This window comes from Strongylocentrotus purpuratus, unplaced genomic scaffold (assembly GCF_000002235.5).
Source record: "Strongylocentrotus purpuratus isolate Spur 01 unplaced genomic scaffold, Spur_5.0 spur5_scaffold_12, whole genome shotgun sequence".
NCBI classification, from domain to species: domain Eukaryota; kingdom Metazoa; phylum Echinodermata; class Echinoidea; order Camarodonta; family Strongylocentrotidae; genus Strongylocentrotus; species Strongylocentrotus purpuratus.
Window position 1 is genome coordinate 10,904,511 of NW_022145597.1, and position 21,156 is coordinate 10,925,666.

Here is a 21,156-nt window from a genome sequence, read left to right on the forward strand (position 1 = left end):
AGCATTCCAAAATAAGGAACAAATCATGGATTAAACATACAGCATTTCAACAACTCTACTAAATTTCTAGACCAGATTTCAGAAGAAAAAAGGTATTTTTCAGAGATAAAATTCAAAATATCAAAAAGGGAATCGCTATAAATTTGTTGAAAGGGTGATGGTTAAAATTTAAAGTACCTGTTGCTCTTAAAACACACTAAATGTCTTGCGTTTTACTTCTTATGCCCTTGTTCTAGGTTACATTTGAAACTTAATTCAACTACCAAATAATTTATTTAATTGTTATGCACATGTTTAAAGTTAAATGCAAAGCAGATATGCCAATAACTCCTATTATTTCACACCCTTTCCTTCTAAAGCTAAAATACATTGTTTCAAAACCTAGAGGGATTCAACTTACCTGAGAATTTACCGAAGTTCCCCTGGTTTGCTTCTTCTTTCGACTTCGATTCGCTCTTTCTCCTCGGTCATGAAAGGCCATTTGTCCCCATATGTTCCCGACAGTTGTCTTGCTTGGTAGCTTAGAGATGGCTTTATCAGGAACTACAGGTTCTGTAGCATTAGGCACATTTCTTCCTTCGTTGGGTTCTCCTTGGATTCTCCTGTCCGGTACAAGGCGTGTCTTCTCTTCGGCACATTCATCATGAGGGATCTTTGTTTCTTCAGTCTTGGGGGGCTGCATGGAGGAGGTTCCACTACCGGAGGATCTGTTTTCCTCCCGGTGAGGGATGACCCTGCTAAAAGCCGTTGCGTCTTCATGTCCATCCGTCCTCCGCAGGTATTCGCTAAAGCCACTCTTATTCTGTAACAGCGGTGGATGCACCACATCGTTCTTTCCATGCAGTTCTCCTAGATTATTTGTAGACCTTTGGGGCAAGGTCACACTTTGGCTTTCTTTCACTAAACTTTCATTTGCCTTTCGCTCCCGAGTTGAATTATGAGGTTGGTTGGCGGGTTCAGGTTTGGCACAGATTCTTTGGGTATAATTTAGCACAAGGTTTCCGCTGTTGATGGCTCGAGTTTCGTTCCTCGCCTCAGAATGAGATGGTGGATTATTCTGGCTGGTATCTCCAGGTTTCTTACCAGGTTCTTCAGCACTGGACCTTCTGGCTATCAATTTCTTTGAAAAGCTACTTCGGTGATCCCCTTTGTTGTCATCTCTGTCCAGGACAGCGTTAAGGCTTCGGATGGCAGTGGTTTTGTCCTGGTTATAGCTCGGACTACTATGCTGAGGTCGCACTGTGATGGCGTCCGATGGTGCTACAGAATGGAAAATCCTAGGAGAAGGCAGTTGGGGACTCTTTCCTGGAGAAACGGTCTGGATTGTTTGGACACCCAGTACAGGTGGTTGGACATCTGCAATAGGTGAAATCTCAGGGGGATGTTGGACATCGGCTATAGGAGAAATAGCAGGTGGAACGGACATCTCAGGTATGGGCGAGACAGCGAAAGGGACGGGTGTCGGGAAGAGCGGAGATATCATCCTTGGCTGAGCTTGCGCCTCAGGATTCTCCTCGGACATCACTTCTTGCATGTCCCCTTCGGTTACATCAACAGTGTCTTCTGCTGGATGGAATCGTGGCGGACTTGGTGGCAAAGGTGATAGCATTCTAGGGAAAGCTGGCAAATCGAAGAAGAATGTAGGCATGATAGGAGACACCCTCTCGACAGGCCTTTCAGGAGACATGGGAGATATCGGCCGAGCGTCAAATCCTTGAAAGGGTTCTTGAAGAGGCGACACAGGGCTGTTCCTCCCTGAGGAAGGCAGTGATGCAATGGATGCATGTCGTTCCCGATGCTGAGGAACTAGAATCGGAGGCTGTGCTCTGAGCGCTTCTACATGAGCACCTTCCACCGATGATTCTAATCCTCTGCTAGTGCTTGGTCTGTCCACATGTTCGTGATTCTTCAACTTTCTGTTGGCATCAATTGTTGAGTTTTCATCTCCTGCATCATCAAACACACCTTCCATACATGATGAGCCCTCTCCTTTCTTTTCAATCGTATCCACAGAAGAAAGTTTGATTCTTTTACTTTGTCTGCTGGGGAGTTTTCTTTTCTTTGTGTCTTTCACATCACTTGGAATGGTCTTGTCTTTTTCTGCTGTCAAGCTCTCTCCTGTCTGTTTCCCAGTCTCAATTTGCTCTTCTCCATCCATGCAAGGAACATCATCCATGCATGCAACAAACTCTTCAGTCTCCGACCGCATTAAGACTTTCCCTTCATTTCGCACAGGTAATTCCTCATTATCCTCCCCTACCTTGTCGCCATTTCCACTCTCCACTGCTCCTGTGTCCATCGATTTTGAGATCTTAACCCCTTTCTCATCCTCAGAGCTTTGAGAATCACTATGAGTTCGTTTCTGCGATAATCTCCTTGTTGGATTTGCAGCAGCTCTGGTGAGTCTTGAGGATTTTTCATCTTCTGAAGGTGAGTAACGATCTACTTTTACTGAAGACTGGTCTTCCTGTTCTGAACTTGTCTTCCCTGTGAAGGGCAAACAAGATTCAGATGAATCAAAGTTACGTGATGCTGATCTTGTCAGACGAGCTGGTGAAGACAAGTTTCTAAGAAGTGTCCTTCCTTGAGACGATGTGTCTTCGCCAACACTCTCTTGTCCTAACTTGGATGGCATACCATCTTCTTTTGACGATTTACACAAAATGGAGTTCTCATCCTTAGAAACACTTCTTCCAGGCTTCCTTTGATATTGCGAAGGTCTATCTCCACCAGACTTATCATCTTCAGATCCTCGTCTGGAACAGCTCGTTCTTGGTGGACTACTCATTGATCTCAAAAGCTTCCTATTCAAATGTCTAGTCACTCTCTTTTTGGCTAGCAATCTTTGAGGATTTTCTAAAGACTGTTTATCATTATCAGATACTCTTTCTCTATCGTTTGTAGCTACTTTGCTTTGTATTTCAGTCATATCTTTGGAGTGTTCTGTTTTGTTTCCAGTGTTTTCACTGGAGGCCTGTGTTTTGACATTCCTCTGTCGATGTGCCAACCTTCTTGATGTCCTCCTAGCGTTGGTTAAAGAATCTGCCTCGCTGTCTGATGTCAGTTTATTAGATTTATTGGATTCATCTGAAAGCCGCTTTACAGCAACACCTTCAATCAGCGATGCTTCGGGCTTCCTTGACTGATGACAAGTACTTGCAGACGGTTCAACCACATCTTGGCTCGGGTGTGTTCCATTGACTTTCCGACGATCATCTTCACTTTCGCTGCTATCGCTCAGTGCACTTGATTTTCTCAGGGTCTGCCTTTTCATAGTCAGCCTTTTCTTTCTCCCAACAATGCTTGCCGTTTCACTTCCATCGCTAGCAGCACTGCCCCCGGGGTTGTACAACGAACGCTTGGATTCATCACTGGACAATGTCAAGGGCAAGACGTTGCAATCTTCCGACACACTTTGCCCACTTTGCCCACTCGCAACCTGTCCTTTGGTCTTTGAGCGGGTGCGTACAGCCGATACCCCATTGCGCTCCCTTCTACACTTTCCTCCTGCATCTTCTTTCCTCTCCACCTCCTCGTCAGAGGATGACAGGGTCTGAACTCTCCCCTGCAGTCTCTGCGCAAGGTCTTCCCTATCATCACTATCCACATCGGCATGCTTCTCTTTGCACACATCCTTAACTTTTCTAGGCCTTCCTCGTGGTCTCTTCTTCTCAGACATGCCGTCCGCTGAATTTTCCTGCTCAAGTTTCTTCGACTCCCTGGAACATGTTCCGGTAGAAGGCTTACGAGTTCCTTCACTACTTTCAGACGACTTCCTCAAAAATCGAAGACCCCTTCGAGATCCTGCTCCATCTGCATTACTCTCAGGATCCTCTGTTGCACCTGTACTCTTTGTTTCTACTCTTCCAGGAGCTTTTCGTCTCGAGGAGACTCTGGTTGATGGTCTACTTTGCTCCTTATCAGGTTGTTCAGTTCGGCGCCTCAGAAGTACTGGAGTGGACAGCTGGGCCTCGATTTTGGCTGCAGCCTCTGCCAGTGTAGTATCGCTCTCATTACTGTCAGAGCTGTTGGATTTGTCCACTCGAGTCTGTGAATATTACAACAGAGAAATGAAAAAGGGTTGTTACCATGAAAGATATACCAATGTCAATTACTTTTTTTGTCTTCAGAAAAATATTTGGACCAAATTTTCATGCCACATGTGCCACTTAGTCCCATATACCTGTTTCTGTGTGCAGTGCAAGGGGCTTTCAACAAGGCTGAGTAGTTCACAGTATACACCATTTCTTATATGCTCTAAAATAGACTTTCCTTTTTGCTTCCACATGGTTTCTTTCAAAATGTATGCACATTCACCCAACCAAAAATCAACTTTATCTTTAAAGACAACTGAATACTAGTTTCATAGTCGCATGAATTTAACACTTCATTGAAAATGTGCAGGTCATGTGTTTGAGTCCCAGCATGCCACTAGTGTCCTTTGGCAAGTCATTTACCTACGTTTACAACTCTCCGCTCAGGTGGTACCCTGTAGGGTGTGGTGGGATTGGCATTTGTGCACTTGTAAAAAGGGCCTTGACCAGAATACTCCCTAGGGAGCAGAGCATGTGCACTATCATGCGCAGGTGAGCAATGGAATCCAATGACAAGTAATAATAATAATAATAATAATATTCAGCTTTTATATAGCGCTTAATACATCTATGATGTCTCTATTATATTACCCCGGTCATTGGATTCAATAATTGCCCGCACACACTGTGTGCACAATATAATGCACTTTTAAATATAAAGACAATATTAAACATTGTACAAGCGCAACAACTACTATTATTATTACTACCATTGCTTTTATGATTATTATCGTTATCATCATTAATATTATCATTATCAATATTATTATCATCATTATCATTATTATAACTTTAGCATGACTTTGAGCATTATTGTTTTTAACTATCATTACTAAAATTACCATTATTATTATTATCATTAATACAATTATTTCAATATTATTATCATTCATATATTACTTGTTTACCTTATATATTATCTTTATTATTATAAACTTACATTCGGTGGTGAGGGTGGGAGAGGTGAGAGACAGGCCACGGAGGTGAAATCCATCTTAGGAAAAGGTCTCCTACTTGGAGGAGCACTTGAAGGCTGAGACTGGACACCAGACTGTTGAGGACGATACGTTGGCACGGTAACGGGTTTGACCGCATCTCTTGGGGTCCTCTCCTTCGTCACCATGGTAACTCTGCCACCTCCATCCTCATCTGAAAGGTGAAATAAAAGGATAGGATTTTTCATCAACAGATCATCTGCTACATGCTATTACAATTGCTACTACTACTACAACTACTACTACTACTACTTCTACGACTACTACTACTACTACTACTACTACTACTACTACTATTACTTCTAGAAGTAAAAATACTACTAATAATAATTATGTAATGATAATGATAATACATATAATAAAAACAATGATAATAAGATACGTCACAGAGTTGCCAATTTCTGTTTGGTTGACTGCACCTTTAAAAGTTCATAAGTTTGTTTTCACTATTTTCCATCATTTTTTGCTCAAACTTTCACTAACCCGTTTCTCTCCTTTTTCTGCTTCTATTAAAACCAACTTAATATCAGGGTGGACTTCCCCATTGAATACACATATTTTGCCCACTCTTGAAGACAACGTTCAATATATTTCATAACGTATTGCTTCTTCCGCGATATCTTCACATTTTCCACTTAATCATGCCCGAGGACAACAACAATTTCATCTCCTTGTCTTTTTACATCTCTACTATGCTTGTAGTAATACAAACTGGGTATGTAAGCAAGATGTACAAATGCTAAAACAATTGAAAATGTAGTAACACTGTATGCCATAGTTGTTCTCCTTAGTTGAAATAAATAATAAATGACCTGGACAACAGGCAAACAAACTTATAGGGATGTACCCGATATACATATACATACGAATACATGTAGTAATATTGGCTGAATCTGCTTTGGGGAAATATTGAAAAAAGTGCCCCTCATTAATTAAACATCCATATTGCCCTTGATTTTGACTTGGGGCAATACATTTATAATTCTGTTGAAGGCAATTTTTTCTGATATCCCCCCCCCCCCCTGTGGCCATCTAATATTTCATGAATATTACTCAAAATGAGTGCCTAGAATGATCTTGTTTGTAACTTGTAAAAATATTTTAAAAATTTCGGGGGCTACTTTTCAAGCTTGCTTGCATGAAAATATCACTCTTTAATTTGTTTTGTATTGAACTCTATGCAAATTTTTTGGGGCTCTTTTGTGACTTTCGGGGGCTCTTTTGGACATTATGGGGGCTACTTCGCCCCTAGCCCCCGTATATTTTTCCCTCTGGTACCTTGGTCGCTTGAATCCGTCTCCTCCATGTACTCCTCTTCTTCTTCTTCCTCTTTGTCAGATGAGCCGAATCCTTTCATCCTTGGGGCCCTGACGCCGTGACGGGTCAGGAGATTGCACAGTTCTTTCATCTTTGTCTGGTCAATGGAATCACAAAGATGAAATGATAATAAATGATGTGATAACAATGATGGAGGAGGATGATGACGTGATGATGATGACTCATCAAGTGATTGCAAAAAAAGGGTTTTTATATTTGTCTAGACAACAGAATAAAAAAAATGAAATAATATTAAATAATAATAACAATGAGGATGATGGTGATGAAAATGATGATGATTATGATGATGATGATTATGATGATGATGATGATGATGACAAATAAGGTGATTGCACATTTCTTTAAAATCTTTGTACGTTCAATAGAATCACAAAGATGAAATGATATCAAAAAATTATAACAATGATGGTAATGATGGTGATTTATAAAGACACATCAGAAGATTGCACAATTCTTTTTATCTTTGTCTGGTCAATAGAATAGAAAATTTTACACGATCAGAAAGGCATTAAAGGTAAAGACTAGTATTGGAAACGCCCCAATTTCAAAAAATGAAATGGAAGCTCTCATTACCAATCATGTGAAAGAATATGTTTTGACTAATACATGATGACAACAAAATTGCCGGGAAACCGCCTACTAATTCATATATTTGGTAAATTTGTTTCTCTCATGGTCTGTGAGAGATATAGGGTAGTCCCATATACATCTTTCTGTGTATAGTGCTTGTAACTTTACGAAGAATGGGCCAAATTTCTTATCATTTTGATGATTCCAGAACCTTGCAGATGCTAGATGCTAGATGATCAACCTTTTCTGATCGATTCCACAACGTTTCTTTCACAATGCAATCTCATGACCATAACTGGTCTTTACCTTTAATCTATATGAAATCTACATGGGTTTTTTTTCTGATTAAAAAAAAAAAATCAAGTGAAGTAAAATTTCTCAAAAATGCGGGGAGTTTATTCCACAGGCAAGTAGCAGCGGATTGAAAGGATTTGAAGCGAATCTGTTTTGGGGGGTTTGGGAATAAGAAAGAAGGAGCTGATGAAGCTATTGTCTTTGTCCCTCTCTGATTTTGTTTGAAGGGTTACAACCGATTGGAGTGACGTACCTTAGCTCTTTCAAACTTCATGTTCACAGCGGCTTTGGACTTCCGGACTTGACTCATCTCTTTCCTCAACTTGCTGGTGTCCTCTGAAAGTACAAGCAAAAGGTTTGAGGTTAGAGGTTAGAGGTTAAAGGTTAGTGGTCTTAATGTGTATACCTGTAGCTAAAAACCTCAAGAAAAACTTTCACCTGGCATTATAAAAGTTAATGATTAACTTGAATGAAGTGATTAAAGGATAAAATAAAATGGCGCGTAAGAAACCCAAGTCAGACTTGGGTTCCATGTGCCCTTTTCTACACAAGCACTTACGCAAGCATAAACTAGTCTGCTCAACAAGCCAATTTACTGTTTACTGGAAGTATAGATAGACAGCAATATCTCTTTGTAAAAGTAATCTTTTGAACTTTTTGGTGCTCACATTTGGAATACAGTATGGTGACATGGAACCCCGGATATCAAGGGCAAACAGGTTTAAACCAGACTAAATGTAGGTATACAGGTGAACAGGTGGGTTAAAGATGAAGTTGAGTTCTGGTCATGCGATTGCATTGTGAAAGAAACGGTGTGGAACCGACCAGAAAATGTTGATCATCTAGCATATAAGAATTTGTGTGTATTACAAGGTTCTGGAATCATCAAAATGATAAGAAATTTGGCCAAGTCTTGGTAAAGTTACAAACACTGTACACAGAAAGATGTACATGTATATGGGACTACACAAACACGTGGCGTAAAAAGCCGGCCCCCCAATTTTTACGATGTTACATGTATATTTAGAATATGAAGGCATTTGAAGAGCCATGCTTTTCAGGGAACATGTCTTATCTGATGTTCTTCCACACTTGCATAATAAGAATGAGTAATGCTCACAAATTATTTTTCACCTCTTCCCAGAACTCAACCTTCTCTTTAACCCTTACTGTACTGGGCTATTTTGAGCACCCACTGACTGGGGGGGGGGGGGGGGGGGCCTGGGAGGCTTCCCCCTATGATCTCGGCCGTTGATTGTCCGATGAACACAAAAATTTGCATGTTTGTATACATGTATATCTACGTAAGGAACAAGATGGTATAATTAGTTTTTTCCGAATATGCAAATTTTTGTCGTTAGCCTAATTAATTATGCAAAATGCGCTAATTTTATGCATTTTACAGAAAACGTGTCAAACTCCACTTTTTGAATGTGGAAACTCATTATTCATATGAAACTTCTTTTCTAACACAAAAAAGTTATTTTAATGTAATTAATAATGATAATTTATGCAAATTTTGATGCGATTTTTATTTTTTGTTTGTTTTTTTGATGACATGCGCATACTAATTGTTATGTAACGCCTTACAGGTATATCCGATTTCGTAGAAAATGGTATCAAAATGTGCGTAAGACTTGAGGGAAAAAAGTCATGAAACGACAATTCAAAATTCCAAGCGGTTGCGGCGCAATCTCCGAAAATGTCGAGGGGGGGGGGGCCTCCCAGGCCCCCCCCCCCAGTACAGTAAGGGTTAAAGTGTACCAATCGCTAACGAGTATTTTTTCTGCATGTAAGTGCTTCCTTGATGCGATACTACAATAAAAAAATAGAGGTTTTCAGATATTAATTCTATAAAGAGAAACTTGTTGAGTAGACTACAGTCAAAGATGCTTTAGAGACCATCTGCATAGAAAGACGACCTGTCTATAACGACCACACATTTTTACTTCCCTTGAATATGGTTGCTCTTTGAAACCTGTACTAAAGGAACATGTACATTAAGACCACCTGTCTACAAATACCACATTTCATGTTTTCCTTGAGCGGTCTTTATATACAGGTTTTACTGTAGTTGATGCACCTGTACATGCTCGCATAGAATATTAGAGAACCATCTTCACTATTTTTGATTATTACTTTATATCATGCATGTACACTGTATTTGCAGGGTGTTTTTATTTGTAAAACATTGTAGAACTCAGCTTAATGGCTACAACACAGAGTTTTACTAAATATACTATTATGAACATTACAATTGCCAATTATTCTAAAATAAGATCGCATTTAGTCTCAGGTCATGTGGCAGAGAGAAGAAAAAAAAGGGAAAACAGGAAGAAAAAAAGAAGAAAAAAAAAAATCATTTTTAAGGCATACACTCACCCTTTGCCTTTTCCAATGAGGTGGATGCTTTCTTGGAGCTGACCAAAAAACAAAAAAAAGAGAAAATCATCAAAATTCATTTTTATTCAATAATATGATATCATATTAATTACAAGCATGTTTTAAAAACTGAATACTTGGTGAATAGCCTTGGGGAAAAAGCACACTTGACATTAAAAAATACAATAGCAACAAGATAATATTCAGTTCAAAAAGTAGAAAGCACATGAGAAATGCAGCAGTAAACTGTGGCATATTTTAAATTGTTTAAATGATGTAAAGCGTAATACGCCCTACATTTCATTTCCTTATAACACAGAGCTAAGTCAATATGTGAAGAAGTTTCGTAGCGCACAGCTGTGACTCATTTACCTACACATAAAAAATGGGGTAGGCTTTACCGAATAGAGGGATGAGTGGAAAATAGGCTTGTTGGTCATGAAACACCTGAATGAGTAAACACCCGAATGGTGTCAGATTCCCCATGAGAGCCCATTACTACCGGGTATGCATCTTTAAGATTTTGTAAAAAATGACCTTCATCTGCCAATGAGCATCCAACGCGGGTACATGACCAATGGGAGGGGTGTGAGGGAGTGAGAGGGGGGTTTTGAGGGAGGGGTATGAGGGGGGATGGGAAGGGGGCGGGGGCTTGGGGTAGTCCAGGAGAGGTAGATACGCAGATTCTCACCTCTGTTTCATGGCATCCGTCTGAGACTTGAGCATGAGGATGTCCGACTCTAAGGTAGCTTTCTCTTCATCACACACCTCGAGCTTACTCTCATACTGTCTGATCAGAGACTGAGAGGAGAAAATGGAAATCAAATTTGTTACAGTCAAAGATACATGTTGGTTGGTTGGTTTGTTCTTTGACCCGACTGCTAAGAAAGCATGACCTGCTCAACCACTGAGCCATTGCGCTTTATTGCTTGACTGTACATTTTTTTTGTTTAAAATTGCGTATGACAGGACATTGTCATTTATAAGAATTACCACAATAATTAACACAGGCTACTTTCAATACGTAAGAGACTGGAGAAAACGGTTTTCAATGTCACTGAAGTCAAAGATAATACTGCATCATCATATGTAATTGCATGAAAGGTTATGCGTCGACCAGAAAATGAAAATTTAGTGTATCTCACGCTTTCCGTCATTCATGGTTTGGGTTGCATGAACACGTACAAAAGTGAAAGCGCATTTAAGATTCGCAAACAAATAAAAACATGTGCAAAAATAAAACAATATCTGAAGGATTGTGAAGTAGTATCCAGATGACTGTGCCATTCCTGGTTTGGGGTGCACGAACATGTAAAAATGTGAAAACACATATAAAATTCGCAAAAAATAAAGATCTGTGCAAAAATAATGGCTTATGTACGTGGTACCCTCTACTTGCAATTTCAGCACCAAAATAATGTGAATGAACCATGTTGTTCGGGTCCCACATCAAACAGGACTTGGTCTATAGTTGGGTAAGGCTTTACCGCTAATTTCAGAGATTATTTATGTGGCATATAAAGAGTTGATTTCTTTCTCCTTACCTCTTGAGCGCTGAGTTTATTGTGAAGAACCTCAAATTGTTTCTTGCTCTCCTGGGACTCCTGAAGGAATCGTTCTTTATCCTGTAACAAAGGTGACGATAGCAAATTAGACATTTTCTTCGTTATTAGATAGCTCTTACAGATACAAAGTTGTGATTGGTTCAAAGCTCTTCTTGTGATATCGATTGAGAGGAGCGTAATTCACATATTTCACTCCTATTCATTTTTCGATGTTATATTGACTGCCCAGGGGGGTGTTTCACAAAGACTAAGATTGACTCTAAGTTGGATTAACTATGCCAGGCCGTTCATGCCACTAGTTGCTCTCACCATTTACTGGCAATGGTCTCTCAAGGGACGTACAAATCATGTTCACACATCTACAGAATTGAGCTTTTTTGATAGTTTATTATTGAAGGAAAGAATATTATCTAAAGATCATAATTGATAGACCAATGGTGAGAGCAACCAGTGGCATGAATGGCCGGTCATAGTTAAGTCCAACTTAAAGTCGATCTTCGTCTTTGTGAAACACTCCCCAGGTCAAATGAGTCTATTTTTGCTTCATACCGTATCCAATTAACCCTGCGTGCACTGGCGCATACCCATTGTTTGCATTGTCTTAGCAATGCGCATAAGACGTGGAAGGCTGCATGGCTTGAGAAACAAACAAGGCACCAGATCGCAATTATCCTTGATTTTATGAAACAAGGTGTAATCATGGTAATAAAGGCTATTTAATTCAACAGATATTATATTGGAATTGTGCAGTTACATAAGACGTACTTATCGAGCAAAAATTGTTCTTTATCTATAGCTGTACTGAAATGAAGCAAAATCTAATGTATTTCTTGTGTATTTCAAATAATGATATCCATTGTCATATATTATTGATTAATGAAATGATTCTATGATCTACTCTGGTTCCTGTTTTGGGGTCTCCTCCAAAGCCTGTATACCAGTATTTTATTTCTTCTCCCTTCCTTTTGCGCATGTCATTGCCCAAAGACGGCCGAGCGAACTCCAATATAACCCGGCCTTTTATTAAGGGTTAAAATGTACATACATGTATATTGGGAGAAATCCAAGCTATCGCGTCCCAAATTGTTCCAGAAATATTAATATTTTTAGCATGTTCCATGACTTTCCATGACCCATGACCAGGGGGGTGTTTCACAAAGATCCTAAGTTGAAATTATCTCTAAGTTGGACTTAACAATTATGGAAAGCAGTTAACATCTATAAAAATATTTTGTACAAATTATTTTAAAAGGCATAAAATGTTGATTCAAATCATTCATATTTTCCATTACCAAGGAGTTTTCATGTTCTTGATGTGGAATTATTAAAAAATCTAAAATACTTCAATTTTTGCTTTTAAATATATATTTCTAAAATGCTACTAATGGCTCTCCATATTTTTTAAGTCCAACTTAGAGTTAAGTTCGACTTAGGATCTTTGTGAAACACCTCCCTGATATTAAAGTACATTTTGGTATGGACTAGCCATTCACGCACAAATTAGAAACTTCTGACCAAACTGCAATACTGACCTTTTTCCATGGAATAATGTCTTTCAAGGTTGTGGCGAGCTGCTCCTCCAACACTTTACAATCCCTGTCAGGATAAAAAACAAAACAAGATACCGGTAAATGTGACTGCGTCTCCTACAAAAATGTATACGCCTCCGCCCGAGATTTATTATGGGAAATGGATGGAATTATTCCTGACATTTCATTCCATTTATTTTCATATTTCTCATGTATACATTTCAAAATAAAGTACAAGTTGTTTTTTGTGTGATAAAATAACAATCAATAATACATAATAAATAACATAAAGATAAGTGGTCAATATAGAGTACTGATTTAACTGAGAGGAATATGATGGGACCTACATGTACATGTACATGAAAGCACGCTTGTAAAGCTGTAGACATATGACGATGAAAAGAAAAAGCCCATCATCAAATTTCAACGAACGACTATGATTTTAACCTTCTAGCCCCAAAATGTAATTGGATCATCTTCCTATAGTAATAATGTCACCATGTTTAGATATTGCGATAGCAAGACTAAAATCCTTCAATTTCATAAATTGACCTCTGTGACCTTTGACCTACATACCTTAATTCACCTTTAGTGGGCGGAGACAAATAGACCTGTTTATTAACTACACTCAAACCTGCTTTAGTGACCTCCTGTACGGAAAGGCCACCTGTCTATAAAGACCTCATTTTTTTCTTCCTGAAAAGTGTTTCCCATTTAAACAAAGAGACCTTTATATAAAGACCACCAGGGGGGTGTTTCACAAAACTTGTCATCAGTGACAATTGACAGTTTTTGTTATAAGCTACTGAAATCCTTGCTTCTGATTGGGTATCAACAGATTTGTCACAGATTTTTGTCATTCGTCATTGAAAAAGGCTTTGTGAAACGGGTCCCAGGTCATAAGGGCCCCATTTCTTGTCCCCATTAGTGGTCTTTATATACAGGTTTCACTGTACTTGATTCACCTGCTGTGCACAAAGGCATAGGCATGAATTGAATGCACTTTGCATAAATTGATTGTAGCTATATCTGACACTCCTCAGGCAAGCTTTCAAGCTGTCAAGAAAAACCTAAGCTCAAGAATTAACTTGACTCACCTGCCATGCACAAAATCAAACACACCTAGGATACATTGTCTGCTGCTATATCCGGTGAGCCTTAGGCAAGCTTTCAAGCAGTCACAGGGAACTTCAGTTCAAGAAGTATTCATGACATTAGTAAACAGATCTTTTTTATAAATCGTCACTACTGTAAAGATTTGGACTAAACCGCTCGCATGAATAATTACAGGTATATGTACAAACGTACATATCAGCACCCAATTCTGGGACCTGGTCATTGGTATTCTTATCAGCAGAATACAGTCCACATGTACTTCCTCTTTCGTTGCTCTGAACTGATAGTCAATACAAGTACAATTATCAATAAAGCTCCAAACAAAGAGAAATATCATAAATAAATGTTTATTTAGATTGCAGCAATTGAGCCAGGGACCTCGGTATTGCATGTTCATTCAGTATCAATTACTGTAATACAACCCACTTCCCCTTTTGTTTTCATAGAAACATAAACTTCCCAGTGACAAATTTTTCTCATTCAAATTACAACTGAAAACTTATTTGTTTCTTTCGTTGTAAATATTGTAATATTTTAATTTACCATGTCTAGGAGAATTTCGATTTTTTTTTTCTCCCTTTCTTATGTCTGTTACATGTCCTTTTTTTAAAGCGCCATGAGCACCGAAAGGTGGACCTGTGCGCTATACAAGTAGTCACTATTATTATTATTATTATACCCCATAAGGACGTTCCACAGTAGTATTTGTGCACAGGGCCAGCTGATCATGTATTTACTTTGAAGGATACCAGGAACTGCAAGCCTTATGCATGGAAAAATACATAAGTGCGCAGCTAAGGTGCGCACGGACATTACTGCGGGCCGTCCTTAAGCCAAACCAAAGACTGTTCACATTATGACATGGTAAAATTACAGCCTCAAACTTCCCTTGGGGAGCATTTCACCCAATCGCCCTTTTTTACAGGCATACATGCCCCCAGAATGCAAGGAATAATTCTTAGTATTATTTTTTAACTGTTCTGTATAAACGTTATGCTTTTTGATGTAAATATGTTCATGTTTATTCAGGGCCTAACTCAGACACTGCACATGCAAAGCAAACCCCCTTATTGTAAAAATGCAATGTAAATCATGGAGCCTTGGTACACCCGCCTGTACATGAATTGTTTTCATTAGATTGAGGAGGAAGAGGAGGAGGAGAACAACAACATAGACAAGGAAGAAGAAGAAGAAGAAGAAGGAGAAGGAGAAGAAGAAGAAGGAGAAGGAGAAGGAGAAGGAGAAGAAGAAGAAGGAGAAGGAGAAGGAGAAGGAGAAGGAGAAGGAGAAGGAGAAGGAGAAGGAGAAGAAGAAGAAGACGAAGAAGAAGAAGAAGAAAAAGACGAAGAAGGAGAAGAAGAAGAAGAGGAAGAAGAAGAAGAACAAGAAGAAGAAGAAGAAGAAGTGGAAGAAGAAGAAGCAGAAGAAGTGGAAGAAGTGGAAGAAGAAGAAGTGGAAGTGGAAGAAGAAGAAGAAGAAGAAGAAGAAGAAGAAGAAGAAGAAGAAGAAGAAGAAGAAGAAGTGGAAGAAGAAGAAGTGGAAGTGGAAGAAGAAGAAGAAGAAGAAGAAGAAGAAGAAGTGGAAGTGGAAGAAGAAGAAGAAGAAGAAGAAGAAGAAGAAGAAGAAGAAGAAGAAGAAGAAGAAGAAGAAGAAGAAGTGGAAGTGGAAGAAGAAGAAGAAGAAGAAGAAGAAGAAGAAGAAGAAGAAGAAGAAGAGAAAGAAGAAGAAGAAGTAGAAGAAGAAGTATAAAAAGATCAAGAAAAAAGAGAGGAAGAAAAAGAAGAAATGTGATCTATGTCATATGTGACAAGCCTTAATCTTAGTCAAATCAAAGAAAAAAAGTATGTTACCTCTTGGATTGAGCTAATCTCGCAGTCAGATTTTGAATGCTCTTCTGTTGCTCTTCGAATGGTGCAGTGGAGTTAAAGAAAATGATACAGGATAGATACACAGTACATGTAGCCCTGTTAACAAAACTTCTCTTCAACAACAACAATGAAATAATAATAATAATAATAATAATAATAATAAGTAATAACAATAACCATTATTATTATGATTATTATCAAATGTTTGTAATACTATACATACTATTGTTATCATCATACTCATAATTATAAACATACTTTTAATGATACTACTGGTACTACTACTAATATTACTACTACTACTACTACTACTACTACTACTACTACTACCACTATTACTTCTACTTCTAATAATAATAACTGTTTTTTGTAGAGTGCTTCTCAATTTAAAGAAAAAATTGCTATTAAATTCAGTATATCAAGTCAGTAATTCTATTTTTCTCGAAACTATGAGGTCTTATACAAATAACAGATATCATTATTATTAGTAGTAGTCGTTATAATATTGGTACATCTGACTGACATGAGCGCTATACAAGAACCCATTATTATCCTTTATTATTATTATTATTTACATGTATGTTGTGGCATTGATTCAAGAGCATTTTATGCAGTTGAACTTGACTTTTTAAGCTTTAAACAGGAAATATGATCTCTAAATTATTCTTCAGATTCAAAATTGATGTCTAGTGATTTTTGCAGATATCACTTAGAAAGGGTACAATGCAATACGCAAAACATATGATTGTGATCTGTAAGCTTCCTGGTTTCTAGTGATACATTATTGGCCATATTTGGGATTTTCTTTTAATGTCTACTTTAAAACAATAAGAAAAAGTCTCCATTTGCAGAACGAGAAAGATCAACTTTATCATTATTCTCAAAAATACCGGTATCTAAGCAAATTATTTAAATATTATTCAAAGGATATCTTGACATTTGCTCTGGTGTTTCTGGATAAGTGTGCTGTAAAGAAAAAAAAAGAAGAAGAGAGATTGAAAAACAAAAATTATCATCTGACAATTACTATAAAATCAGAAATTTTGCAACAAGAAACTTTTGAATCAAGAAACTTTTGCAATTGTTTATGAGCAGCCACTTTCATGGCAATAAACTTTCACGAATAGCAAAGAATCCAGTGTTATGTCAAATATGATCATCAATTTATTTTGCGGGCCTAATACTTGCCGAGCCAGAACCACTTGCCAAGCTTACCAAGACATTGTGCACATTTAAAGGTTCCTACTTTTAATACAGTACATAAATAGAACTTTAAAGGTACTATGTCCCTTTTGCAGCCAACCTCAAATTATGTAGAACTTTGCAGGAATTATGAATATATCATGTATGTCCTATCTGTGAAATTTAAACGTTAGCAGTGTCCTAATATTCAACTTGTGCAAGGAAACCCGTTTACTTGCTAGACTTCACTGTCAGACACTATTGAGTGACTGACTGGCTTTTCTGCTTCTTTGGTAATAACATACATAAAATGAGCTGTAAAGGGTACATTAGCATTTTGTCTACATCAATAACCCACTTCTTGTGATGGCCAAAATTAAACTGATTGAATCTTTGCGCAGCATAAAACGTATGACCATTTGGTACAATGGTCTGAAAATCAAGTATTACTTATTGGCTCTATAGCTCCTAAGTCAATTTGACAACTAATAGTCGTTATTTTCCCACTTGAAGACATTTTCAAGCCCCACCTTTTTTAGGGAAGTTCTAAATTAGTATCATCTTTCAAATGCCGTTGGAATTTAACCTTTTCATTTTTTTGGCCTGCAAATGGGACATAGTAAAGAGAACAGTCAAAATACCATAATGGACATATCTCTATTTAAGTATAAAGACCAACTGTTTACAGTGGCCACGTTTAGTGATTCCCTCTAGGAAGATGTATGTACTTGGACGTGCTGTGACACAAAATGTTGGTAGGTAAAGAATGTTAATCAATCTCTTAATTTACAAACATGTAATATCAAAATGTAGACCTGCAGCTGTTACACGTTCAAACCCCTTGGCACAACCCAAATCATACTAGTGGGAGACATTACACATCACTAAAACATAAACAGGCCTTACAGAGATAATGTGGCAACACTACAGCGCATCCCAGAAAAACAAAACAAAACAAAAAAAGGAATTTTAACACGAGTGTTATTATGACCAAACCTTATGCTACACTGTATATGAACATAATGACCTATCATTTTCATAGATTACAATAAGAATAATAGTAATAATACTTATTATAATAACAATATTAACAAGAAAAAGACAAAAAAGAATACTACTACTACTACTAGTACTACTATTACCAACAACAACAACAATAATAATAAACTGTATTTCTATAGTCCAAATATACACTCACTCTGTCAGTATCATCTTTCTCTTGATATCTACAAAGAATGCTCTGTCCCTTTTGCAGTCTTCAAGCTCCTGTTAAAATAAATCAAAAATGTAAGGTCTTAGTCCTGCATCTCTCTTTATTTATCTTATTTTGTACCAAAAGACATCTAAGTATTTATAAATATTGTTGAAACTAGAGGCTGCTTTGGCGACGGGCGAATCAGAATCTGCAAGTAAGAGGATACTATACATGAAGCTGCTCATATCCAATTGAAGAAAAGACCCTGATTTTATTAAAGTTAAGAAAATAAGACAAACAGTTAACAAAAATTTAAATCAAATAATTATGTGATATGATTTGTATCAAGGTGCTTGAAAATCAAAATTATCTAGAGAAATACCTACCGGTATGGGAAAACTGTCGTTATTCTAATGGGTCTGTAATTGCAGATGGTTCCATCTTTGACGACTTTTTTATGATAGAATGATGATGTTCAAATAATATTTATCTCAACTACTTGTTAAGGCATCAAAACTTTATGAGAAAAGTTTTTTTGCTTGAATAATGCTTTTATATAAATACCAAAATGTGAAATAAGATATGACAGGTTTGGAGTTGTGACAATTCTCTTGTCGGGGAAGTTTTTCGCTCGACTTGGCAAGGATGGGTTTGTGAAACACTTAATGGATTAGTCGAGAACAGCGTAAAGATGTTGCTGATCTTGTACTTTGACGGTTATGACCTCCTATCTTAAAGGCTATCTGTACTAGTGTACAGGAGGGATTAGACCACCCTGCAAGGTCACTAGACAGGTGGTTATCTCGACAAATCAGCTCGTAATTAACATAAGAAAAAAAGGGACCAATGGTCACCCATTAGGCATTATTTAAGTAGCTATAAGTAGTTCAGTGGGGCTTTAAAAGACCACAATTTTTAGTCTTCCTTGAGCAGAGTTTCCCATTAAAACCTGTATTAAAGGAACCTGTACATATAGACCACCTGCTAATAAAAACAACTTTTATTGACTCCCTTGAGCAGTCTTAAATCATGGGTTTTCACAGTATCACTATTCATAAAAATACCTCTTGGATGTATTAAAGTCAAAGCTTGCCTTGGTCATACCTTTTGTAAGACTGTGCAGTTGTGGCATCCAGGCAACTCTACTTCTGTCTGTACTCCTTCTGCAGAGAGGACAACATCCATCATGGCCGGTTCTGGAACTGGCTCATGGTGACGAGGTTCGGAGGCACCTACACCTCCGGACGATGTATCCATCTATCAAACACAACGTGACCTGAAAAGGAGACAGTTTAAGCATTTTAATCCATTTGTCTTGACTCGAAGCACTCACACAGGCACAAGGTCTATCAATTATTAACCAACAGCAGTACAGTGTCTCATTTTAGTCGAGTGATTTGTCCCTGTTTATGAAGATAGCGCCTCAGCCGCGACAATTTTAAACCTAACCTAGCCATCCTGCGCTGCATATTAATATTTGAATATATGAACATTTGCATTGGTACAGTGTGGTGGAGATCAAAATTAAATCGGCCAGATTCTGAACTTAACCAGTATGTTGCAATGATTATGGACAATTTATGACCTGGCTAGTCATTCGTTTACGGTAAGCCAACCGATTTTCTCGCAATGTCATTCATTTTAAATAAACATAGCTTTGCACTTGTAATCTTTGTATGAAATCTCATTATTTGATAAATTATTGCATCAGATTCTGTGTGCGTGCGTATCATGAATATTTATGACTTGCACATGATGTATGATTCCTATTGAGCCAATCAAATGCAACGATAGGATGGCAAGGTAAGGTTAGGGAAGGTTAGGTTAAAAAAAAGACGCGCCCCGGCCCTACTGCTAGCTGCTAAGCCTTTTTTTTTTTTTAAAGGCTTTAGACCTAATCCTTTATAGATCTAGATCTAGATTATAATTAAAAGATTTATGAAATATTGCATGTAGGGAAGCGCGCCCGGTATTCAGTCACTTAAGGGGAAATCGCAAATATTTTGAATTCTTACCTCCTTTATCCCATCAAAAGAAAAAAAATTGGTCCTCTAACAGGATTTTAAAGAATAAAGTCACTTAAAATATAGAATGATAAGCAAAATATTTCCGAAAGAAGAAGGAACAGTTCAGCGTCAGAGCTACCTGGAGTTACCGGAAGTGCAGAAACTTGTGCGATACTGATGTCACTAACCGATTTCGAGGTTGGAGATCTTTCCGGGGCCCTAGTCTATACCTGATTTAATTTTGAGAGTTAGGATAAGTAACTCAGCTGCCTGATTTGTGCAAGTTTCGTGGCTTGTAAACTTCTTCTTCTTCTTTCAAGTTTTGGATAATAACCGTCCTGATACACAACCTTAAATAAAACACAACTTCTTGGTAGATATAAAATCTAGAAAAATAGTATAGATTGCAGATCTACTACACAAGGCATAACAATGATTGATAACACTTGACATCGGACCGTCAGTGAAGTAGAGACTCTTCGAATTAAACAACACAGTTTTAAACGTATGGGACATGAGAACAAACATTTATGAAAAAAGACGTTTATTCTTTATAATTATTGAAGGTTTTAGGAGTAAAATACGTAATGACAGTTGGATGCTGACAAAACGATGATATTTCTGTACGGATATAATAAATATGACTTACTGATAAATGGAAAACACGAGTGAAAAAGCAGAAATTTTCTTGTATTGACCTCCAAAACAATATTTAGACTTTAGTGATATGTCAACACGTACGTACGTATACGCACGCGCTGAGCCAGTATAGTAGAATCGAATTAGGTCGTGGGCGCGTACGCATTGAATTTATAACGTCATGCTTTTCACAACGGCTCTGGAGTTCGCAGGGACCGGTCACTAACACATCTAAAAGCTAAAATTAATCCCAAATACGATAAAATTGCTCTTAGGCTCAATATCACTCCTAAGAGCAATTTCGCTTTTAAATTGCTGGTACCGAATTAGAATTAAACGGCCTCAACCCTCCCCCCCCCCCCCCCGCCGCCGCCCACATAAGC

General features: G+C 37.9%; 1 protein-coding gene across 1 annotated transcript; it reads right to left on the reverse strand.

The window, feature by feature from the left end:
• Positions 1-376: 376 nt before the first annotated feature.
• LOC105438062 (microtubule-associated protein futsch-like) lies at positions 377-20,879 on the reverse strand. Its single transcript, XM_030981810.1, has 13 exons — positions 20,784-20,879; positions 19,233-19,404; positions 18,132-18,199; positions 16,683-16,717; positions 15,734-15,794; positions 12,771-12,834; positions 11,218-11,298; positions 10,365-10,474; positions 9,674-9,711; positions 7,545-7,627; positions 6,368-6,503; positions 5,035-5,243; positions 377-4,048 (listed from the first exon to the last, which is right to left on the reverse strand). Exons 2-13 carry the CDS (start codon positions 19,383-19,385, stop codon positions 392-394), a joined length of 4,695 nt encoding a protein of 1,564 aa, XP_030837670.1. The 5' UTR covers positions 19,386-19,404; positions 20,784-20,879; the 3' UTR covers positions 377-391.
• Positions 20,880-21,156: the final 277 nt, after the last annotated feature.